This window comes from Kogia breviceps, chromosome 10 (genome assembly GCF_026419965.1).
Source record: "Kogia breviceps isolate mKogBre1 chromosome 10, mKogBre1 haplotype 1, whole genome shotgun sequence".
Classification (NCBI taxonomy): domain Eukaryota; kingdom Metazoa; phylum Chordata; class Mammalia; order Artiodactyla; family Physeteridae; genus Kogia; species Kogia breviceps.
Window position 1 is genome coordinate 863,314 of NC_081319.1, and position 23,970 is coordinate 887,283.

Below are 23,970 nucleotides of genomic sequence, written 5' to 3' on the forward strand. Positions count from 1 at the left end.
AGGAGGACTCCCGGTCTCTGACGAGGTAGGTGACTGCAGTGACAGTCACCAAGATGGGAACTAGGCGGGAAGTGGGTTCCTCGGCGCTTGATGGTGAGTGTGTTGAGGGGTTGGCGGGTTGTGGGTGACATGCTAGGCTGGGAGGCTCCAGGGACCCGGGGGGAGGGGGGTGTTGTCGGGCTCAACTGGGGTTGGCCCCGGCGGGAGAAGTTTAGGGTGTTTGGGGCAAAGGAAAGGGAGGCGGGCCCTCCGTGCCCACGCAGGCGGGCAGGGTCGGGCTCCCAGCGCCTGGCGAGAGCGGCGAGAGCGGCATGGCCAGCGTCCCGAGGCTGGCAGGGGGCAGCTCTAGCCTCTGCCTGGCCGGTGGGCAGTGCTGGTTCCTGGACGCAGGGAGGAGAGGGTTGATTCCTGGCTCGTGTGAGCCTCTTATCACAACCCTCATCCCGGAAGCGCGTCACTTCCACCAAGGGGTAGAGCTCGGTTCTCAGGTGGCCCTGGGGTCGTAGTTTCCGTTCCCAGAGGTGGCCACGGCGCCGAGGCCAGCTGGCCTGTGTGAGACCCCCACTCCCCACAGCGCCTGGTGGTCTCTGCGCCTGTCACTGTGCAGCCCTGAGGGCCGTCGGGGAGGCGGGCTGGACGCCGGGTCCCTCAGTACCTGTGACGCTGCCAGATGGCGGCCGTGTGGGTGTTGAGAACTGACCCCACAAGCCGATCCCCGGCTGCTGTGCGCAATGGGCCCTCCCCGCCCCCTGACCCTGAACTCACAGCAGGACGTGGCAAAGCCCCCAAAACCTGTGGGCCCCCCCACTGTCCCACAGGGCACCTGCTTGGGGTCTCTTGGCTCCTTGGAGAAGGGACACCACGATGGGTGCCCTAAGATTCCTGGCAAAGGAGCAGCATCCGGGCCTGGGTGAGCCGTGAGCTGTGAAGCACAGGTCGGACGGGGCCCATCTTCCAGCCCACCCCTGGGCCCAGCCCCGAAGCCTCCTGTCGCCGCTGTCGTCTGCCGCATGCCTGCCCCGCTCTCCGCCCGGCCCACCCGCCCTGCCCGCCTCACTCCGCAGGCTCCTGTCTGGCGTCTCAGCCCCCCGCGCAGAGGAGGAGAGTCTGGCTAGCGGGGGAGCTGACCTCTGAGGGGGCCAGCGTTCACCTGCCACCGAGCCTCCCAGTCGGGAATCCTCACTTGTCCCTCAGCTGGGGGGCGGGCAGGGCTTCTCTCCCTCCCTGGAGAGGTCACTGCCCTCGGTACCTTCCCTGCGGGTCCCAGCAGCCTGTAAAGCGTGAGCTGTTCTGCACGCGGTGGACGCGGACCCAGCCGTGTGACCCGGCCTCGCCTGCTCCCTGCCCCGTGCCGTTCACGGACGGTTTGCAGGCAGACAGGTGAAATTTCTTGCGGTTGACGCTTTCCCGACACCCCGTCTCCTTGTGTTGTGGCTGACAAATGCCAGAGCAGAGAGGCGTCCGCGGGCCCACGGGTGACCCTGCTGGGCGGGGCTGGATTCTGCTCGGCCCTCCCTCTCTCTCTCCTGAACTGGGAGCCCACTGGGTGCTCTGCGAGGTTTGCCCTCGGGGTGCCCAGGGGCCCTGGTCCAGGGACCTGAAGCCAGAAGGTGGGGGGCAGAGTTAAGCGGCCGCTGCTCTGCCCATTTACGAGTCGCTTCTGCCGTCGGTCTGGAGAGGGTGCGGCTCCAGGACGGGCCCCACACCACTGGCCAGGCCGCCGGCCGTCCTGCCCCCGGCGCCTCTTTCCTTGAGACCTGCAGCTCCGACAGCTCTGCTGGCCGCACCCTCATGGCCACGGGAGGGGAGCTGTTCGTGGGGAGCGGGGCTGGATGGGAGCTGCTACTGCAGGGCCAGGGGAGCAGGAGGCCTGTGTGGGAGGACAGCGGGCGGGTGCCAGGACGGAGCCCGAAAGATGGGGCCTCGGGGGCTCCCCGCCAAGGGCAGGTGGGGACGGAGGAGCCAGGAGGGAAATGCGGAGGGAGCTGTTTCCAGGCGAGGGCAGCAGAGAGGAGTTGCCTGTCCGGAGGCGTTTAGAAGGCCCACCATTGGGCGTGTCCGTGTCAGAAAGGTCTCGAACGCGGAGGGAGGGGCATCCTGCAAGCACTGGGCAGCCAGGGGGTCGGTCACCCCACTACAGCGGCAGACGGAACCCGGTGAGGGGACCCCGGGGCCCGGGAGGAGAGGGGGAGCCCGGGAGCCCGTCTGTTCTCCCGTGCGAAGGTCAGCGCCAAGGAGAGACGCGTGTCCTCCTCATGTAGGAAGCCTCCGAGCCCGTGTGCGCCGTGCAGAGGAGCAGGGCCATGTGGGGCTGTAGGGCCGCTGTGTCCCCTGGAGGCGGCGTCCTCAGGGCCCAGTGGAATCCCGGGTGGTGGGCAGGGCCCTCCGGGGAAAGGGGGCCATTTCTCCCACCACAGCCTTGACCTTCGGAGCCGTGGAGCTCAGCGTAGGCGTGGCGGCTGCTCCCCAGCCCACCTCCTGCCTGGTCAGCTTGTAAACCAGCAGTTCTGTCCAAGCCACAGATCTTGGCTGATCACGGTCACTCCCTCGTCAGGGACCGTGTGGGGGTGGGGGGCGGCGGTGGGAAGGGAGGAGGCTGCAGCGTGTGGTCAGCAGACCCGAGGACCCAGGCCCACACGCGGGGCCCGGGCTCCCGTGGGCATCGCTGCTGGGTTGGCAGTGCTGGGCGAGTCAGCCGCAGACGGGTCACGAGAGCCGCTGAGCCCTCCGTTCCTGGTCTTAACGGATGGATGTGGGAGGTTGAGTTGCATTAAAACCAGCGTTCCAGCCCAGCACCTGCTGCAAGGCTGGACTTTTTTTTTTTTTTTTTTTTTTTGCGGTACGCGGGCCTCTCACTGTTGTGGCCTCTCGCATTGCGGAGCACAGGCTCCGGACGCGCAGACTCAGCGGCCATGGCTCACGGGCCCAGCCGCTCCGTGGCACGTGGGATCCTCCCGGACCGGGGCACGAACCCGTGTCCCCTGCATCGGCAGGCGGACTCTCAACCACTGCGTCACCAGGGAAGCCCAAGGCTGGACTTTTGAAGCTAGATCCGGGGAGCTGCCGACCTGCAGGCCCCGGGTGACAGGAGCAGGGGTCCTTCCACTGCCGAGGCCTCCGGGGCCCGGGCGTAGCCGCGGCTCCAAGGCTCCTGGTGGACTTGTCAGAAACCATGGAAACCCTGTGAGTGTGTGTCCCGGAGCCCCTGCATCCTAGTGTGGGACTTGGGCCGGCCACCTGCCTCCTCGTCCTCTGCTGCCTGGTTTGGGGTCGGGGCAGGCAGCGCGAGATGGCAACCCCGCCCGGAGCTGCGCGGAGCCGGGGCCTGAACCCGTGAACGCAGGAGCTCGGGGGCGTGAGTGCATGTGCGTGTATATACGTGCACGTGTGTGAGTGAGTGCGCAGCTGGGTGCACAGGTGTGTGTGTGCCCAGGCGTGTGCACGCGTGTGAGTGTGAGAGGGTGCGTGTGCAGGGGAGCATGTGTGAGGCCCGGAGAGAGGGGAGGGCGGGAGGGGCGGCAGGAAGAAGACCCCGGTGACCGACTCGAGAATAAGCTTTATTTCCCGTTTCCATCTTTGTTTCATCTTTTTAAAAAGAGGACATAAAATCATTCTTCAGATGAATCCGTTTAGAGTCTAGCTTTAGGCTCTAAACCTACCTTGATAAACAAAGACAGAAAAGATAGTAAATTCCTCTAAAATGCTGCAGTGATACTGTCTAGGAAGTGAGAGTCTGAACACCTTAGTTTTTTTTTTAAACATTTTCTGGTTTTCCAGTTTTCCTCATCGTGAATGTGTTAGTTTTGAAATCAGCAAACCAGCTCTGGGGGAGACATTGGTGGCCCGCACCCGGGGCGGGAGGTGCCCTGGAGGCCTTGGGCCAGCCGGGCCCCCCGAGGGCCGCCTCGGGCCCTCTGTGGGGGGTGACGGGACGCCGCGGGCCCCCGTGCCTGGCCCGGGCGCTGCCCCAGACTGCCTCCGCCTCTCCGCAGGCCCCGCAGCGGGGAGCCCGTGTGCTCCGGGCTGCAGGCCCAGATCCTGCGCTGCTACCGCGAGCGCCTGCAGGAGGTGCTGCTGTGTGCGGACCTGGTCAAGGCCTACCAGCACTGCGTCGGCTCAGCGCACAAGGTAGGCGTCAGCCGCGGCCGCCTGCCCGCCCTGGGCTCCGCGGCGGTGGGCGGGGAGGGGGTCTGTGGGCGCCGCTAGGCCAGGTCCGTCCGAGAGCAGCACTGGGTGAAGTCAGGCCCTGCTGTGCAGGGTGGCCACCGGTCCTGACCTCTGGGCAGCGGGGGGTGGAGAGGCCAGGGTGCAGGGTAGGGGTCGTGGAGAGGGCCGGGCTGCCCTGTGGAAGGGGGAGAGCTGAGGGGTCAGAGGGCAGCCACTCCTGTGCTGCCCTGACGGGGCCTGGCCTTTGGTGAGTGGAGGTGGTCGCGGCGGTCCGGGCCCCACGCGCTCCCCAGCCCCACCTTGGGGGCACCGCCGTCTGTCCTGGAGGCCCTGCCCTGAGGTGAGGTCCTCCTTCCTGACCCTCCCTGCCAGCTCCCCGAGGTCCCAGTCCCCGCCAGTCTCGCCTCAGGTGCCTCCGGCTTTAAAGGGTCCCTAAGAGCACTTGGCTCCTGGGAGCTGCCGGGGGCAGCAGGGAGGGAGCGGGTCGAAGGCGCAAGGCTCCTCCCCAGGCCTGCTGGGCCAGCTCCAGCCCCGCGACGACGACGTGCTGTGTCCCACGGGCCGGCGCCTGGTGTGAGGGCTCTCCAGGCGGTTTCACTCTGAGCTGAGGACAGAGGGCAGACCTCGAGGGGCGAAGGAGAGCTGGGTCTCTGGGCCAAGGCCGTGTGCACAGGGTGCAGGCGGGAGGCTGGAGGGAGGCCGCGGGCACGTGCTGCGTGGGCACCGGGCACGGAGGTGAGGAGGCCGCGTCCAGGCCTGGGGGCCCACGGGGTAGGACCCTCTTCGTGAGACGGGCCCTCGTGGAGCAGAACCCGGCGGACACGCGCGCTCCTGGTGGACCTGAACTCTGTTCTCCTTTGTAGGGTTGACGCGGGCCCACCCCGGGCCTGGCAGCGACTTGGAGCCTGAAGAGGGGACCCGTTGTGGGGCCACAGTCCAGAGACCGCGGGCGCCGGCACCCCTGCTGGCACCTCCGATGCCCCCGTGCTGGAGAAGGAGCGTGTGTGCCCCTGTCCTCAGACAAATAAAGCAGGCGTCCTTGTCTTCAGTCGTGTCTGGGCTGCCAGGTGGGCCTGCTGCCGCCTCTGTGCCCGGAGCGCGGCCCCAGGTCAGGCTGGAGGACGGGCACCCGCCGGCGCCGGTGGGGCAGGCGGGTGCGGGCCTCGCCGTGCCCGGAGCAGGCGGAGGTGCGCAAGGGGAGCGGTTCCTCGTCGGGACGCAGCAGGGGAGCGGGCCAGCTTCCTGACAGGCTGAGCTCGAGTCCAACGCCGGGTGGAGGGCCCCCGGGCAGCCAGAGGCTGGGAGAGCGGGAGCCCAGGTGGGGGCCGGGGGCGGGGCACAGACTGTGCACAGCTGGGCGTGTGCAGAGAGTGAAGCTGGGGTGCAGGGCCAGGGGTGGATGCCAGGCCGGGAGGAGGTGCTCCTGAGGCACCAGCGCAGTCCAGTCCCTCTGAGGGGTGTCGCCCTGGCCTCGGGGGGAGGTGGGCTCAAGTGGAGAGCCTTGCAGACAGCCGGGGTCGTGAGTGACCCTCAGGGGGCCCGGGGGTGGGTCCGGGGACAGACCCGGCCGAGCCTTAGGCGCTGGAACTGGCAGGACTGGACTTCACCGGGCAAGGGGAGGAGCTGGGTGGTTTCTGGACGCCCGGCTTGGGTGCTGGTGATTCTGCAGACCGAGCAAGGGATGTGGGTTGAGAAGGGTAGGTGACGGCTGGGCCGGCGTGAACTCTGCTCCTCGGCGCCCACCTGCCAGTCCTCGACCCTCGGCAGGAGCCCCGCTGAGGCGCTCTGACCGCACGGCTGCACCTGCCAGCCCAGCGCCGTGTGGGCAGCCGGAGGGGGACGCTCAGCCGGCGAGCTTGGTTTCCTGCTGCCGTTCTCTGGAGCCCAGGCCCTCCGGAGCCGAGAGCCGGCCGTCCCGATGCTGGCTTTGCAGCCCGGGCTCATCCGCCAGTGCTCACACGTGGGGCTGGAGGTCCGCGGGGCTCGTCGGTGTCCGGGGGGGCTGGGCAAGCTGCCCCCGCAGCTGCGTGTTGGCCAAGGAGACGCCCGCCCAGAGGTCCTGGTCAGCTTCCCCAACACACCGGGGAACAGTCAGAAACACACACAGCAGCCCGGTGGGTGGCAGGGCGCCCAGCGAGTGGCCCTCTGCGAGGTCAGCTCCGTGGGCTCCCAGGTCACCGGCTCATGGACCCTGAGTGACATCAGAGCCACCCTTCAGCCGGAAACTGCCGAGGCCCTTCTGAGAGTCCGTCAGAAGCCCGTGGTGTCCAGGGCCGTGTCCAGCTTCCTAGTCTCAGACCCTGTGCTCCCACGCAGGAGGCAGCCTCGCAGCGCCCGCGTGTGCCCCGGTCTGTCTGCCCCTGGCCACCTGTGCCTGCGTGTGCGCGAGCAGACGCGTGCCTGTGTCTCTCGCGGGTAGCCAGCCGTGCTGCCTACCTGCCTGTGGCCCCGGCGCCCTCCTGGACCTCAGCTTGTTCCCCAGACCCCCCTGGCGCCAGAGCCCAGCTTCCGTGGGCCGGGCGCCACCCTCCCCTACTGCGGCCGTAGGGCCGTGTGTCCGAGTGTCGCCTTGGTGGGGGGTCGCGTGTGCTCGGGGTGCGGGCTCTGTGTGCACGTGTGTGGGCCTTTCTGCACGACGTGCCTGCGTGAGGGCCCGTGGCCATCCGTGGCAGGAAGTGGGGCCTGAGAGAGTGTGGCACGGGTGGGGCTTGTGTCCAGAGGGTGTGGACCTCGAGGCAGGCATTCTGGGCCCAGGCCCAGCTGTGTGACCACTGGGGGGTTACACCCGTCCCACCCTGTGGCTGGCGATTAAATGTCATGACATCGGCTGTGACATCCAGGGTCCATCCGGGAGCCAGAAAGCACTGATGATTTAAACAGAGGAGTTCAGTCCAGGGTGTTGGCCCCGGAAGAGGTGGAGGGGCTGTGATAACCCAGAACTTAGCAGTAACATGAAGCTCCTGTCACCCAGGGCTGGAGGGACAAAGGGAGGGCGCAGGTCACCCGGTGGAAGCTGGTTCAGGGAGCCGGAACCACAAGGGACGTGGCCACTGCCCACGGCCCCCCCCTCCCGCCCCGCAGCCTTCACAGGCGCTTCTCCCGGGGTCGTGGGACAGGCGGCGCGTGGTCAGTGCTCAGCAAGCGTGAGAGCGGAGGGCCCGCCGCCCAGAGCCCTCAGGCCCCGCCCGGCCTTTGCCCCGAGGCCGCTTCCTCTGGGAAGTCGCTGTGCTCAGGAGCCGCCTGGCCCGAGTCACACTCGAGGGCCAGAGCTGCACCCCCGGACCGCCGCCGGGTGCAGCGGGCACGAAGGCCAGGCCGCCGCGCCGCACCCAGAGCAGCCCAGCTCGGCCCCCGCCCTCCGTTCCCTCCCCTGACGGGCGAGCGCCGACGCCACGGCCAGTCCCGCGTGGACGTCCCGCAGGCTCCTCTCTGCCCGCGAGGCCCAAGGAGCCGAGCCTGCCGTCCTCAGCACGTCCCGGGCGCTGGGCAGCGGCGTCGACACCTGGCCCGGGCCCCAGGCCTCGGTGCAGCGGGAGAGCCCACCCCGGACGTCAGCTGGCGAGGCCGTCGGGGGAGGCCCGGGCAGTGGCCGGAGGGGGCTCCCCTGGGGAGCTGGGCCCCGCTGGGTTTAGCACAGCGTCAGCGACACGGGCCGCACACTGGAGATAACCAAGTGCGTAGCGGCAGAGGACGAGTTAAATGAAACACGCTCCGCCCACCAGCCCTGTGGCCACTGACAATGGCGATGCAGCCTGGAGCCTGAGTCCGTTTCAAAACCAGGCCGTGGAAGCTGCGTGAGCCCGCCGTTTGGGGGAACAAACGCCACCTGTACACACACGGAAACCCAAGGAGAGGGGCCGGGGGGCGCCCGCCGAGACGTTTCCATGCTTTTCTCTGGGGCTTAGGATTATGGTGTGTTTTGTTAGGGTTTTTATAATGAACTGTATTTTCTGTTGTTCCGCACTGACCACAACGTTTTTTCTGACACCTCTGCCCCCTGCCCCGCCCGCTCGAAGCCTCCGAAGGCAGGTGGCCGGTGCGGCCTCGCGCCTGGCCGTGGCTCCAGGGTCCCGGCCCTCCCTTCCCGCCGGCTGTCGGGCCCAGGGGCGACCCCTCAGCAGAGGCTGGATCTCCCTGAGCAAAGAGCTTCCCGCCTGCTAAGCGGGCAGTGGGGGCTGTGAAGCCTGCCGAAGGGACGTGGGGAGACCAGGCAGGGTCCAGGGTACGTCGGGGTCGGGGGGCCGGGGGACCGAGGCGGCAGGAGGGGTCTTGAAGCTACTCAGATGAGCATTGGCAGCGAACGTCACCCTGGCAGTCACGGCCCTGGCACGGGACGTGCGGCGCTGAGCAGACGGGGGACCCTCCCCCGGGGGCCGGGAGGTCGCCGGGGAGACGGACCGGACGAAATCCAGGCCGGAGGGTGTCACACAGCGGAGAAGACATGGGGCCGGGGGGCCCCGAGTGAGGGCTGCCCGCACCCAGGCCAGGAGCCCCCGGGGAACCAGCCCTGCCAAGTCCGGGTGGCGCTTAAGGGAGACACTTCCGCTTCGTACCTGACAACCTGCCTCATTAAATTTAATGGGCTGGTTGTTCCCGTTAAATAAACATCAACTAATTAGGAAAAACATATTTGCTGAGGTTTGGCTATGGAACGGATAAACCAATTACACGGTTATTCAGCCTCAAAACACACGCGGCCGTGAGGAGGGTGCAGACCACAGCAGGGAGGGCTGGTGGGGCCCCGGGACTCGGAGGCTCCCCACCGCAGTCCACCTCCTCCCCAGGGCTCGGTGGGCCCCCAGAACGGCACCCTGGAATGACACTCCAGGCTCCTGGAGCGCAGGAGTCCGGGCAGGCTGGACCCAGACCGGCGCCGACTCCTGCCCTGCACGAGCCAGGACCCTGCAGCACGAGGGACAGACCCCTGCTCAAGTTGACAAGCGAGAAGAGTGCTGGCGTGTGTGACAGAGAAGCGCCGAAGGGAGTTGCAGGCATAGCTGGGTCAAGGAGCCTCGGTACGGGCGCCAGGATCCGGCCTGTCTCCTCCCTCCTCCGCCCCGCCCTCTGCCTTCATCCTCGGGCTCCGTGAAGGGCCCAGGGACTCTCGCCTCGCAAAGAGTTTCTCTTTCCCTCTAGGTCCAGCTTGGGGGTTCTGGGCAGACAACAAACCGCCCTAGAGCGGACACAGTAATATCAGAAACCTCTTGGGAGCCCAGGAACCTTGAAAAAGTGCTCCACAGCCTTATGATTCATCAGGGAATTGCAGAGAAGTACCCACGCAATGGCTGGAGGTGGAGGCCAGACAGCACAGCTGTGGGTGCTTCTGCTGGGTCGACGGCCCGAGATGAGTGCGTATGTCGCCTGGAGGGCGATGTAGGGTTGTTGGCACGGCGGCAGCCTCGGCGTTGGAACCACCCAGATGTCCAGGGCCAGCGATGGGTGCACTGAGGTCCGCTCTCCCACGAAGCGCTGCTGGCAACAGAGAAGCGCCAGCCGGAGCTCCCGGAACTGCCTGGACGCACTCACTGTAGGCATCTTGTCAGCAAGAGAAGCCGGGCGGAGGGCACTTCCCACGTGACCCGGGCAGCTCGCGGCCACGCCTCTGTGGCCGGGGCCTGGGCGCAGCCCAGCAGGTCCCCTGCTCAGCGTCCCACAAGGCTGCCGTCAGGCTGTGGCCAGGCGGGCTCCCCTCCCTCAGCAGGGCCAGCGGCGGAGCCTCTTGGAGACCTATGAGTCCAGCAGGACCCTCCACCTCTGCTGTCCTATCAGAGTCACACAGCAGAGTGACTCCCGGGGCACCTGGCGTGTCTGCCTCGGAACTGGGTGCTTCCACTTGTGTGGCCTCCAAGAGGGAGAGGGAGGGGTCCTGAGGCAGCTCTGGTGGGATGGCCTCCAAACCCTGTTAGTGAGAAAAGAAGACGTGCAGGGCAGTTCGGAGCAGGTGTACAGTTGCATCTTTCAGCAGACAGAGAGGCAAGAATGTTCTTGCACGTGTTGCTGCCAGGACACAGGAAACGGGACAATTTTCACTCCCAGGAGGTGACCTGGGGGCCCAGCGGGGGGACATACCTTTTCACTAGGGGTCCTGTCGTGCACCACTAGGATTTTTTTTTTTTTACCATGAGCATAATATTTTAATAATTAAAAGGCCTGTTTTAATTGTTAAAAAACCCCAAAAGGCCAGACCTCTTGGAAGGTAAAGGATTCTGGAGCAGCTGTCCCACCAGAGGGGTTGCCCCCTCCTGACCCTAACGTTACAGTGAGCAGTGGGGAGCGGGGATCGGTCACACGACCCCAGTAGATCCAGTGAGCTGCCAGGGTTGTCTTGGCCAGCAGGTGGGGAGAGCACGCCTGAGAAGGCAGAGGAAGGCGGCGCTGAGAGAGAGTTGCCCAATGACATGTCTGGGCCTGTGCATCCGGCCATGCCTGAGGCTCAGACCTCCCTGGGCCTTTCAGAGGAGCAAGTCAGTGAATGTGTTGCTACATGAAGCAAAGCTAGGTTTTCACCAAGGCTTGTCCTGTCCTTTGTCTATGTCTGGTGTCCACTCTGGCTGTTAAAGATTTTGAATGTCACCTCTGGTGTTTGTCCCAGAACAGCCCTGCCCGCCCCGGAGGGGCGTTTCCAGTGAGCCAGCTTATTTGTTCAGGGCCCAGCCCCTGACCGGCCCTGCTCTGCTGCCCGCTGCTCCTTGCAAGGCCTGTGCCCAGGATGGGGAAGCAGCATGGCTGACTGCTGCCCTCCCTGCCGAGGACACAGAGGACACGGGCTGGTTCTGTCTACTCACACCCCCTGCCAGGGACTCTGTGACGTCTCTCTGTGGAGGAGACCCAGGCCCAGAAACAGATGGTGATGTCCACGCTGAGGTCCAGAGCCCACGAGCCCAGGGCTGCTGCTGACCAGGCGGTGGGCTGGTGCTTCAGGAAGCCTTCCCTGGAAAGGCGGGGCTGCCCCGGGGCCACGGGCGAGGTCAGCAGGGTGACCTCGTGGGCACAGAGGAACAGCATCACATGCAGAGCTCGTGGTAGATTAGGGAAATCACAGAGATTCCCTGTGACAAAGCGGGGGTGGTGGTGCAGGAAGGGGGTTCCCAGCAGGCTCGGCGGGTCCCCTGGGCACGGGTTCCTGTGCCTGGGTTCCTCGCTGTGGAAAGGGACAGTCACAGCCCCTCCCTGGCCGGCGGATTGGGGTGGGGATGGAAGAGCTGTCGGGAGAGCTCCCTGCCCCGTGTTTCTCTGGTGCTCACAGCGACCCAGGGGGCGATGCCATCTGCCCCGTGACCCAGAAAACGCACCGAGGGGTGGGCACAGGATGGGGGTGGGGCCTGGGGAGGGCGCTGGGACCCCGTGTTTCTGCCCCCAAAGCCTGTGCTCTTCTGGATGGAGCCCTAGTGGCACAGGGACGTCCTCGAGGGGAGGGTTTTCCCAGAAGGGGCAACACCGAGGGGACCGTGGGTGGTTCCAAAGCCTCCCCAGAAATTCCAACTTACCTCTCCATTGCCGCGCTCACCCTGAGGCCGACCGGGCCCACGGGGCAGGCAGCCACCCACCGAGGGGGCACGTGGGACGGGGCAGGGGGCGGGTCCGGGCCTGAATGCTGGGGGGGCTCTGTCCAGCCGACTGGAGGGCCGGGCCTGCCCCACTGCATCTCCACGTCCCCGCAGAGACCCTCAGAGGCGGTACACGGTGCTGTTCGAAGCTACTGGATTCAGGGCGATCTGTCGTGCGGCAGAGAGTGAATACGCGGACCGGGGCCCTGGCTTCCTGGGATCTCCCCGCCCCACCCCATCATGGAAATACCAGGGCATTAGTGCTGTCCTGACTGAGGGGGTGGGGCCAGCCTTCACGGGAAGTTGGGAAGATGGTGCGGAGGCCCCATACCCTCTCCTGGCCTCCAGCAGTGACATCTCAGGAGGCTGTCGTACAACGTGGAAACCGGGACGCCGACGTCCACACCAGGTGTGTCTGAGCTCTGGGTCCCTCATCACAAGTGGATTCCTGGAACGGTCACCGCGAAGGAGATACGGAACCACGCTTCCCCGCCCGCCAAGCCGCGAATCTGTTCAGCACCACCAGTCTGTCGTTCCAGAGATATTCCAAGGGTGGATTGTGAAGCGTTGGGGTCGACCCGGCCCTCTCCTCTGTGTTGTTTGCTGCCTCCCGTGGCTGGAGCGCGCGCAGGGCGGCGCATAGGTCAGCGCATGTCTCACGCTCGGCGGTAGCTGTGGGCCGTAGGCTCCGCTCGGCGGGAGAGTGGCCCAGTCCCGCGCGCAGCCTTCCCCTGTTCCCCTATCCGCACGTCTGCGCCCACGTCGCAGCTGTCCCAGGTGCACCGTCTTCCGCGCTGACACCTCCGACGGCGGGCGCGGCGGCGGCTTCGGCGCAGCCCCTGGTTCTCCGACCCTCTCCCCCCGTTGTTCCTGGGGGCGGGACTCCGGCCGGCCACTCCCTCTGTGTCACCGCGTGTTGGCATCTGTCGGTCCTGCGCTCCCAGGCAGGCTCCACGGTGCTTGCTCTGATGGCGACTCTGGATGGGGTCCCGCACATCTGGGGGCCGTGTGCTGAGCTCCTCGGCTGCATCTCCACCTGGGGTTCGCAGCTGGCCTCCTCTGACCCCACGTGGGTGGGCAGACTGGGGGCTGCCCGTTGCTTTGGGTGGGAGTCCAGCCTCCCGCTTCATTCAGCCCACGGTGTTTCGCAGAGTGAGAAGGCCTGGGGTGCTTCCCCGTCCCCCGGTTCTCACTCCTGGGGCTGCGGGTTGCAGGGCCCACTGTGTCCCACAGAGGGTGGAGGGGTGGCTTTTCCGGAGGCCACGGCCCTGCAGAGGGCATCCATCCTTGGGAACATCATCTGTGACCTGGCTGTGAGCCCCAAGGTGACAAGCACCCACTCTGGACCTCCTGGGTGTGGCGTGTGTTGCACCAGCTACAGACCCCTGGCCGGGCTCTTCCCGCTGGTGCATCTCGTTCCCTCCGCCCTGCCTGAGAGCACGGCCACGCTGCCGTCCGCGGGGCAGGTGCCCTCCAGCCAGCCCCTCGGTCCAGCCTGTCTCACTGTTTACATCCCTCACCTGCTTGGCCCCTGAAGTCATCTCGGTTTGCAGCCCCAGGACAAGGTGATGCTGAGCCCTCCAGGGCTCCACGCAGTGCTGGGCAGGAGCTTTGCTACTGCCTTCTATACAGTGTAGGGCCGACGGTGACCTGGCTTTGTCCCCAGGGTCGGACTCTCAGCCCAGGCTGGTCACCGCTGGTACCGAGTGGGCCAGAAGGCCCAAAGAGGGCTCACGCATGGGGAGGGAGCTGCAGTCCGGGAGGCTTCCTGGAGGAGTAGGGAGGGAGCTGGGGCCTTGAGAGATGCAAGGTTGCAGTGGGGGCACTCCTGGTCAAGGGCACAGCTTGGGCCCGGGCCTGAGGCGTGAAGGCATCTTTGGAGCAAGAACGCTGGGCACCGGGGGAGAAGGTAGGCAGGCCGTGGTCGCTGGCGCCCCGGGGTCCTGGGCGCCCTGCCTGTCCTGCTTTGGGCCTCCTTGTCTTAACACCTGCACGTGGTCTTGATCTGGGGGAACACCCCTGGCTCTGGAGAGCTCTCTGTGTCACAGGCAGCCCGCCGTCAGGTCCTGCCCCCGGCCAGGGTGACTGGTTCGGGGGGCCGTGTGGTCCAGCTCCCTTCACGAGGGTCCATTCTGGGAATATGCTGGCCCTATTGGGAAGGAAGCTCCTGGAGCTGCAAAGGCCGCCGGGCGCAGAGGCCGGGGCGGGGCCTGCGGAGCCCACAGACGGGGAGACAGCAGCCTGACCAGGCTTCCCTGCTGCTCACCTGAGCAGCCCAGGAGCTCGGCCCGCTGAGGCTTGTCTCCTGGACCACAGCGCCCGCTGGGGAGGGCGGGAACGCGCCCCGTCCTGCTCGAGGGGACCGCTCTGTGCACACCCCTCCATCGGCCTCACCGCGACGCCGGCCCCCAACAGACCCCTGCTCCCGTCTTCACCCAGCGGCCAGCGTGGGCTTCCCAGAACGCGGCAGTGACTGCGGCCGCCCCGTGTGCACAGCGGCTGCCACCCACGGGGCGGGAGAGGGTGGGCCACGGGGACCGAGGGCACTGCACGCTCAGGGCCAGCCCCGGGTGTGCATTCGCACATGTGCACGTGTCCGTGCGTGCCCACGCCACGGGTGCAGGGTGGCGGGCTCCGTGTGTGAAGCAAGGCCTTGGAGGGTCTGCCCAGGGAGGGTCCCACTCGGGAGGGGAGGGTCCCACCCCCCCTCCCACCCCCCACCCACCCTGCATCCTCCCTCCTCTCAGACCCTCCTCCAGCCTCATCCCTCCCCATCCGTCTGCGTGGAAAGCTGCATGGGGAGGGGCGGGTGGGAGCTGGCGCATCCTCGGGCCAGGAGGTGACAGGTGGGGGTGAAGGCCAGGCAGGAGTCAGGGCCACCCTGGCTTTGGGCCCCATGGCCGGGAATCAGTGGCCACCCCCAAGGGGCTGAGGTGTCCGACCCTCTCTGCTACCCCGAGCCTCCTCCTCCCGCCCCATCAGCGGTGGGGTTCTGCATCAGGGAGGGGAGAGGCCCCCCAAGTCTACTTCTGCACAAAGCTCTGAGTCATAGAAGCGCAGAAGCGGCCCTGGCATGGCTCCAGAGGCAGGAACACTGGAGGTTCGGAAAGGCCCTCCCCCCCCCCATGATCTCTTTCTGGTTCTAGGAATTGTTTTCCCTGCCTTGCCACACACTGCCTGCCCTCCTGAAGGGTGACAGAAGCGAAACCCACACAGGAAACCCAAGGAGGAAGAGCCCAGCGCCCGCTGACTCATTTCCCTCCTTGTGAGGTGGGATGGGGGGGCGCCTAAGCTGTAGTCCCTACCCCCCCCATGAGCCCCCGCTGTGGTCCCCCCTCCATCTGCACCCGGCCAGCCTCCTCAGGGGCAGGGACACGCTGTGCGAGGCTTTTAGGAGCAACAATTTGCCATCTTTGCTCCAACAAACTGCGGTGCTGGGGTCTCAGCCCTGTGTCCCTGTTGGACTGCGGGCTTTCCTTGTCGATTCTTGGGAATTTCTCCTAAATCCTGGATACGCAGCTTTTGTCAAGTGTACGTGTGTTGCACATGTTGTTTTCCAAAGTCCTGGCTTATCTTGATATTTCCTTTCCTAACTTTTAATGAACAAAAATAACCAATATTAAGGTAGTCAAATTGACCCGTATTCTCCTTTATTTTGAATTTGGGGTTGAAGAACTCCTTCGCTGGCCCAGGCTCATGAAGACAATGTGCTCTACTGTCTGGAGTGCCTTTACGGGGCGGGCGGGGGCGGGCGGGGGCGGGCCACCTGGATTGATAGTCCTGGTGTTGCTGAGCGTTACCGAACCAGGTCTCCTTTGGGGAGCGGACCACAGGTGAGGAGCAGGAGCGGGGGGGGGGGGGCGGGGGCGGGGGGAGGGAAGTGGTGTAACCTGGAATGTTTGCAGAGAGACTCCTGGGGCTGGAGCTGGCGGGTGCGGGGGGCCCAGCGGAGGCTCTGAGAACAGGTGGGACTGCTGTGCTTAACCAGCCACGCTGGGATCCGCGCACCTTCGGGGGACGCCGAAGAGCGGAGCGAACGGCCCGCCTGCCTGTCGGCTACTCGGCCGCATCCCCACGTCCCCAGATGAGCACAGCGGACGACGAGCGCGACGTCCCGGCAAACCAGCCACGCCGGACCCACAGGAAATGGAGAGCGAGCAGCTCAGAAACCGGGACGCGGCTGCGTGAGGCGGGGAGGGGCGGGGGCTCACCCTGGCCTGCGGGGGTCCCTCTCCTAAGGGGTGACCTCCCCTTAGGAGGTCCTTTAGGCGGCCCCTTAGGTGGCCCTCCTCGCGGCCACCCCCGCGGCCCTCGCTGCGCCCCAGCTCGTCCTCCCGCACGGGCCCCCGGCCCTTTGGTTGTTTCTATGGCTCCGGCCGCCTCGCCTCCCCTCGGCCAGGTGCCCCTGCGGCCTCACCTTCGGGCGGCTCTGGGGCGCGCGGACCGCTGCGGGAGTGCGGCCACGGGGACCGCGTCTGCCCAGCCGCCCGGCGAGCTCGAACTCGCACCCCCCGGACCCACTCTCCGCCCCGCATCGCCCCGCCGCCCGGCCCCGCGCCCATCCCGCTGGCCTCGTCCCGAACCGCGCGCCCCACGCCCCGCCGCCCCCTGAGGACGCCGAGCCGTGACCGCCGTCCTCGGCCGCATCGGGGACCAGGTTCCGGCAGCTCCTGGCAGCGGCGTTGCCCTTTGAAGCGAGCGATGGGCTAGGGCGGTCGGCGGGGATCGAGCGCCCCCTGGAGGCCGCCGAGAGCCCCGCCCCGCATAGGCCCCGCCCCCGCGTAGGCCCCGCCCCGGCCCGGCCCGCCCGGGCGGCGCATGCGCGCGACGCTCCGCGGGCGGTGAGAGCGAGGCCGGTCCGCATCCGCGCGGCTGGCGCCCCATTCATGCTGGGCAGCGGCGGCGGCCACGCAGTGGATCCCGGGCGCGGCGGCCTCGGCCTGGGTGGCCTGCGAGGCTTCGGCAGCCCCGCGGCGGGGCGGGCGCGGGCGGCGGCGCGGGCGGCGGGCGGCGATGGCCGGCGGCGGGCGCGCCCCGGGGCAGCCCGTGAGTAGGGGTGCAACTTTCCCCGCAGCGGGGCGGGCGGGGGTCCGGCGGGGGTCCCACGGCGGTCTGGGCGCGGGGCGGCCTCGGGCCGGGGTCGGGGCACAGGGCGGCCTCCGCGGGGTTGCGGGCGGGCGGGGGTCGCGCGGGGGGCGGCGGCGCGCGTGTCCGCGCCCCCGCGTGTCCGCGCCCCGCGTGTCCCTGCGGCTCTGGCCGGGTTCACGCGTGTCCGGGCGCGGCCGCGGCGCCGAGCCCGCGCGTCCCCCCCGGGCCGGGATGGGACCCTGCCCGCCGCGCTCGCGGGGCCGCGCCGCCTCCTCCGGGCCGGGCTGGGAGAAAGTTCGCGGCGGCGCCGCCGGGAGGGTTCTGCGGCCGGACCGGGCCTGCGGAGTGCCCTGGATCTCCGGCGCCGGCAGGCCCGCGCGGCCGGAGTGGGCGCCGGTCCGCCCAGGCCCGCAGGCCCGCGCCGGCTGGGAGGGGCGGTGCGCCAGCCGCGCGCCCGGCCTCCTCGCCGCCCCGCGCGGGGCCTCTCCAGGGTCAGCCGCTTCCCGCGGCCGCTCCGAGGGCTGCTGCGCAGCCCCGGGCCTGGTGGGCGGCGGTGCTGGCGGCGACGGGGCGCGATCGAGCGGCTTCGGGGAGGGGATTGCGGCTCCGGGGACCCCCGCCCGTTGCGAGACCCTAGGGGATCCCGGGAAGTGGGCGAGAGGGCGAGAGGGGCTCGGGTGGCTGCCTAGAGCCGGGAGCTGCCCCTGGCTCATCTGTGGGGTGCTGGGGCCACGCCCCTTGAAAGAAAGAGAGGTGTGTGTTGGGGGACGTGGACCGAGCCTCTGCCCGTGAGCCTGGGCTCCGGGAGCGCGGCCCTCCGCGCTGCTCCACCTCCTTCCGAGCTGAGGCCGGTTCTCTGGGTCTGCGCGGGGGTGGGCTCAGCCTTTGCTCCTCCGGCCCTCGGGAGGCCCTGGGCCCTCGGGAGCTCACCCCAGGCAGGTCCCCTGGCGCCCTGTTGGTTTGGGGTGTGCAGGAGAGACCAGGTGCTGCGCCAGGCAGCCCAGAGCCTGCCGGGTCCTGTGCCAGAGGCGGACTTGGAATCCAGTCATTCCCTTCAGGGCCGGGCAGCAAGTGGGCCTGGGGAGGGGGCCCTAGAGGCCCCGGAAGAGCATTTCAGGCAGGGGAGACAGCTCTGCTGAGGCCTGGCCCGCCCCGGTGTGGCCGAGGTGTGTGCTTGGGGGTGGGAGCGGATGAGGGCTCTGGACAAAGCAGACAGCCCTTTGCTGGCTCCTGGTCGTGGCTTGTGTGTTTTAAGCCCCCCCCGCACCCCTGAAGGTCCCTGTGTCTAGAGTATGGGGTCAGGAGGAGAGGACTCTCAGGGAAGCCCGAGGGCAGGCACTTTTTCTGAGGAGCAGGACTCCAGTGGCCCTAGATCCTGGTCCTGTGGATCCTGGTCCCATAGGGCAGGCCTGGAGGGGGAGCAGGCGGCTGGGGACCACCTCCCGCGGCCTCTGCTGGGGGAGGTGGGGTGACGGGGCAGCTCTTGGTCCCAGTTGCTGACAAGGTACCTCTGGGTAGGAGAGCCGTGTCTTCTCTGTCCCCCACACCTCAACCTGTCTGTGCCCCCAGGAGAATCCAGATCTGGTGGGGCGGGGTGGGGGGGGCTCAAGATGGGGGCTGCCCCTCCGTGAAGAGGCCTCTGAGGGCCTTTGTTTCTCAGGGCGAGGAGTGGTGGTGGCCGCTGGGCCCGGGAGAGAGAGCAGGGGCTGACGCTCGCTCCACGCTCTGCTGGACCGCTGAGCCTGTCCTGCGCAGGAGTGGAGGCCACCGTGCCGGCCCATCTGGCCTCTCCCTGGCCTGCTCACCTCCAGTCGGCACACCCGGCACCGGGCCGCTTCTCCTTCCCGGTCTGGTTCTGATTGGCCAGGCCCAGCCCGCTTCCTGTGCCGGGCGGTGCGCTCACTCTCACTACCCTCTGCGTGGCCCCGCAGGTTCTCCCCCCGGCCTTTGCTCTGGCTCCTCTGTGCCCAGGACGCCCCTCCCCCGCCAGCCCCGGGGCCTGGTCCTTCTGGAGCAGGTGGAAGGGCCTCCCCAGACCCCAGTGCTGGTGCTGGCGCCCCCACCGCACCCCCCCCCCCCAGCCCGGAGCGTGGTGCATCTGTTGGTGCTCCCCTCCCCCAGCCCAGCCTGGAATGAATGCATTTTCTCCCGGGCAGACCAGAGGCCTGTAGGAGTCCAGGTCTCTGTAGGAGTGTTCAGAACTAGCTGGGTGACCTTGGGTGTATCCGAGCCTCGGGCCCCGTTCCTCTTGGGTAGGGGAAGTCACCCAAAGTCTTCAGTGGCCCCTGTGAGGTGGTGGTCACGAGGACTCAGCCCCAGGCCTGGGTCTCCCTTTCCTGGCTGCAGCCCCGTGCCCCGCTGTTGGGGGAGGGGCAGCGGGCCCCCGGCCAGGCTGGAGTTTGGATGGTGCTTCTTCAGCTGGGTTTCTCTTGTTTGATATAAAAAGTAGGGTCCGTAATTGCGTTAAGACGTGTATAATTATCCCAGAGGAGGGGAGAGCCCAGCCCCTAGTAATTGCAGGCCTTCTTTGAACTGATAAACGGTGAGTGATTCATGTTTTCTTTGGAGTTCCCAGGCTGTCAGCCCAGGCCCCGCCGCCAGCCCTAGGAGCCTGTTCTCCAGCTCCAGGTCTGCCCTGGGCTCCTGAGCTGGGGGCAGGGGCTGCCTGCGAGGTCCCTGGCGGCCATAGTTCCTGGGGTGTCTGGGCGGAGATCTGCAGGAAGGCAGCTGACAGCCTGCTGGGGGGGCCCTGCAGGCAGCACAGCCCTGTCCCCTTACTGCGGGATCCTGGCCAAAGGCCCTCATTTCCTAAGCCTCAGCATCCCCCCTCCCCACCACGTGAGCAGAGATGTGGGCTCTCAGTGGCAGAGGGTGAGTGGGGAGTGAGGACACAGGGAGGGAGCAGGTCCTACTCTGCAGGACCCAGTCGTTCACTCTTTCATTCACAAGTGCAGGGTACTGGGCCGGCCTCCGGGGTTCAGTGGGAAACCACAGAGCCAGGCCCTGCTCTCGCGGACCTGCCACTCTGGTGGGGAGAGCATCTGGGAACGGTACGTAACAGACTGCCACCGATTAAACGGGGCGACTGAGAGGGAGCTGCCTTCGGCCAGCAGGTCGGGGGGCTGCGGGCAGGGAGGGAGGAGCACCCCGGGAGAGGGGCAGGAGGCCAGAGGAGCCCTGTGCTGCAGGAGCAGACGTGGGGGCCCAGAGACCCACAGGCCCTGGGGCCAGTTCCCAGCCTGGACTTGGCAGGAGGCACCTATCCTTTAGGCCTCGGCTTCCCCACCTGTAAAACGAGAGGTGTTGGTTGTCTGGAGGCAGAGCGTGTGCCGCACGCGCCAGTGCCTGCCTGCCGTGGGGACCCGCCGTTGCTGTGGTCAGTTTCCATCAGGAGTGGGGTGAGGCCCCAGCAAGCACGTCTGGGGGTGTGACCAGCAGAGCCAGGGCGGGACCCGTGCTGGCCCTGAGAGGGCCCCCCGCCTCACCCAGGAGAGGAGCCGTTGTCATTACCATTGCACGGATGGGGAGACCAAGGCTGGCAAAGAGGAGTGGCCCCCACTGGGCCCACACGGCTGCAGAGCAACAGGGTCTAGGTTTAACCTGGTGCCCGACTGCCACCTCCCGGGCTGCGGGGAGCTGAGACTTTCCAGGAGGAGGTGGGGCCGGGGCAGGATTTGGGGGCCTCACGCACAGGGCTGGGGCACCGGTGGGCCGGGGGTGGGGTGATGGGTGGGAGGTGCGGGGCTGGGCCAGGGTCAGCAGGGAGCGGCCCCGGGGTCAGTGTGACTGGCCTGCCTTCTGGCAGCCCCGCCCGAGCGTCCTTGTCTCCCGGAGAGTAGGAGTGCCCGGGGCCTCGGGCAGAGAGGCGGTCACCCCCCCGGGGAGCTTGGAGCCGGAGGTCTTGCTCCCTCAGGCGTGGGGAGGCTTGAGTCGGGGCGGGGGGGGATGGCCTCCAGGTTTGGCTGTCGGTGGGGCTCCCGATCTAGACGCTGAACCTTTGTCACCCGCCTTCTTGTTCTGGGTTCGTTTTTCTCCTCCACCCGGCCCCGGTGGCCCAGGCAGCGACGGAGCCTGTGGCCCGCGCTGCCCGCAGGTCCTAGGCTCGGTCGAGCTGCTCGCAGGGTTCCGGGCGGGGAGGTGCGCTTCCCGCCCCTCGGGCTTTTCCTGGAGGGTTAGGTCACGCCCCAGAAGTGGGACGTCCCGGGGGAGGACGGCGCGTGGAGCTCGCTGACGGCGCGTGCGCGTGTGGGCACGTGAGGGCGGCCAGCGCTCACACGCTTTGTCCCCCGTTCTCCCCACAGGGCTGAGACTCCCGACCCCGTGACGCGCATCGCTGCAGGACCTGAGCGCCGCAGCCCGGGGCCGCAGCCCGTCATGCTGCCACATCTGAGCCCACGGGCGCTGCCGCCGCCACTGCTTTCGCTGCTGCTGCTGCTGCTGCTGGGGGCCGCGCCCCGGGCGGGCGGGGGGCCGCAGCCCCCTTTCCGCACCTTCACGGCCAGTGACTGGGCCCTCACCCACCTGGTGGTCCACGAGCAGACGGGCGAGGTGTACGTGGGCGCCGTGAACCGCATCTACAAGCTGTCGGGGAACCTGACGCTGCTGCGGGCGCACGTGACGGGCCCCGTGGAGGACAACGAGAAGTGCTACCCTCCGCCCAGCGTGCAGTCCTGCCCGCACGGCTTGGGCAGCACCGACAATGTCAATAAGCTGCTGCTGCTGGACCAGGCCGCCAACCGCCTGCTGGCCTGTGGCAGCGCCTCGCAGGGCATCTGCCAGTTCCTGCGGCTGGATGACCTCTTCAAGCTGGGCGAGCCGCACCACCGCAAGGAGCACTACCTGTCGGGCGTGCGCGAGGCGGGCAGCATGGCGGGCGTGCTGATCGCCGGGCCTCCTGGCCAGGCGCAGGCCAAGCTCTTCGTGGGCACGCCCATCGACGGCAAGTCCGAGTACTTCCCCACGCTGTCCAGCCGCCGGCTCATGGCCAACGAGGAGGACGCCGAGATGTTCGGTTTCGTGTACCAGGATGAGTTCGTGTCCTCGCAGCTGAAGATCCCCTCGGACACGCTGTCCAAGTTCCCGGCCTTCGACATCTACTACGTGTACAGCTTCCGCAGCGAGCACTTCGTCTACTACCTCACCCTGCAGCTAGACACGCAGCTGACCTCGCCCGACGCCGCCGGCGAGCACTTCTTCACGTCCAAGATCGTGCGGCTGTGCGTGGACGACCCCAAGTTCTACTCGTACGTCGAGTTCCCCATCGGCTGCGAGCAGGCGGGCGTGGAGTACCGCCTGGTGCAGGACGCCTACCTGAGTCGGCCTGGCCGCGCCCTGGCCCGCCAGCTGGGCCTGGCCGAGGACGAGGATGTGCTGTTCACCGTGTTTGCCCAGGGCCAGAAGAACCGCGTGAAGCCGCCGCGGGAGTCCGTGCTGTGTCTGTTCACCCTCAGGGCCATCAAGGAAAAGATCAAGGAGCGCATCCAGTCCTGCTACCGCGGCGAGGGCAAGCTCTCGCTGCCCTGGCTGCTCAATAAGGAGCTGGGCTGCATCAACTCGGTGAGCGCCCCGCCGCCCCGGAACTGCTCGTCGCGGGGCGCTCACCCGTCTGCCGGCGTCGGGGCGGGGCCTGGGCCGCGGCCGTCCTGCCCGTTAGAAGACAGGGGGACGCGACCGAGCCCACGAGCCCCCGCGGCCGCTGGACGGAGCCCCTCTGACCGTGCGCCTGGCGCCGTTCTGTTCTGGGCGCTCGCGGGCCCCGCCGCGTCTCCCTTTCAGAGACGGGGTTGCCCGGGGGTGGCGTGACTTGCCCAGGGTACGCGGCCGGTAAGGGGCGAGCTGGGGCCAGACCAGGGTCAGGGGGACACCGGGCTCCGTCTTCCCTCTGGGTCCTGTTGACTCGCTCTTCTGACTCTTGCCCCGGGCACCTGGCCTTGCACTTGACCTGGGAGCGGCCTGAATGCCCGGGGGCCGGGTGCTCAGTAGCCGGCAGTCCCATCTCTAGGCCCTGACGGGGCCCTCCAGGGGCCAGCTGCCTTTTGCGGAGTGTCTCTTGCACACCCCCAGGCAGTAGGACCCGTTGTTTCTCTGAGTAAGATCCCAGGCTCGGAGAGGGTAAGGGACTTGTTCAGGGTCACTGGGTGGAGGACCTCCAGTGCCAGGCCTTGGACCCTCTGACGCTGCTGCCCGGGACGTGCCGGTGGCCTAGGGAAAGCCCGGCCCCTCTCTGGCTTCACTTTTCCCATTCCCGTCTTGGTTTGTCTTCAGAGCAGGGTGGGTTGGCCCTTCTTTTTCACGTCTGTTGCTGTGTGTGGCGGGGCTCCGTCGTAGCAGGGCTGCCCTCCAGACCTCGGCCTCAGGTGCACAAGGCTGCCGCATCGCCCGTGCTCCCCTCGGCCTCTCGGGGAAGGCGTTTGGTCTCCATTGTACAGGCGGAGAGACCGAGGCTCGGAGGGCCAGCGCTTGCCGAGATCGCTGTGTGCTCTGCGTGCCCTGTGCCCCGGCTGGTCCCCCCCAGCCTGGGCCTGGTCCCCACTGCCCCCGCATCTCCACTGGGCCCTCTTCCCCTCGCCCAGCCCTGACCCCGCCTCCTCTGCTCCTTCTGCGTCTCGGTGACCTCGCGCACTGCAAACCTCAGACCCCCAGCCTGCTGCAGGGGAGCCGCCCAGACCCCCTCCCCCCGCCCCCGCCCCCAGCGTCCGCCCTGCCCTCCCAGGCCGTTCTCCGGAACCTCACGCTATCGATTGTTTCCTCTCTGACCGTAGCCGGCTCCTCTCAGCCGGCCCCTCCCTTTGCCTTTTAGGTGTAACGCTGTGTCCTGACTTGAATAAGCCATCCTAGTGCCCCACCAGTCCCTGGCCACCGCCTGGGCGGCCTCACTGTGCAGCAGGCCTGGCCCCTCCCTGCCCACACCCAGGGCTGCCTCTTGCCTGCTCCCCCCTCAGCAGTGGATGCAGGGCCTGTGTCTGGGGGGTGTGAGAGGTGCCCACCCCCGGCGCCTGCTCCTGGGCCTCGAGCAGCTTCCAGGGCCTCAGTTTCCCCATCTGTCAAGTGGGTCCAGGAATCCCTAACCCCCACCCCTGCCCCCAGGCCGCTGCCCCTCGTGTGGCCTGTGCAGGCCTTGGAGAGCGGCCCGTGAGCCCCCGCCCCGGCCCGGTGAGGGGAGCCGGTG

The 23,970-nt window shown here is 67.6% G+C and overlaps 2 protein-coding genes across 2 annotated transcripts in view; both read left to right on the plus strand.

Annotated features, from left to right (window-relative positions):
- Nucleotides 1-5,215, plus strand: part of CHCHD6 (coiled-coil-helix-coiled-coil-helix domain containing 6) — a 123,566-nt gene extending 118,351 nt beyond the window's left edge. The window contains exons 7-8 of the mRNA XM_059078146.2: nt 3,993-4,128; nt 5,031-5,215. Coding sequence (XP_058934129.1) covers nt 3,993-4,128; nt 5,031-5,036 — 142 coding nt within the window. The 3' untranslated portion in view covers nt 5,037-5,215. The remainder of the gene's footprint in view (nt 1-3,992; nt 4,129-5,030) is intronic.
- Nucleotides 5,216-16,723: 11,508 nt separating this feature from the next.
- Nucleotides 16,724-23,970, plus strand: part of PLXNA1 (plexin A1) — a 45,802-nt gene continuing 38,555 nt past the window's right edge. The window contains exons 1-2 of the mRNA XM_067043266.1: nt 16,724-16,760; nt 21,104-22,358. Coding sequence (XP_066899367.1) covers nt 21,177-22,358 — 1,182 coding nt within the window. The 5' untranslated portion in view covers nt 16,724-16,760; nt 21,104-21,176. The remainder of the gene's footprint in view (nt 16,761-21,103; nt 22,359-23,970) is intronic.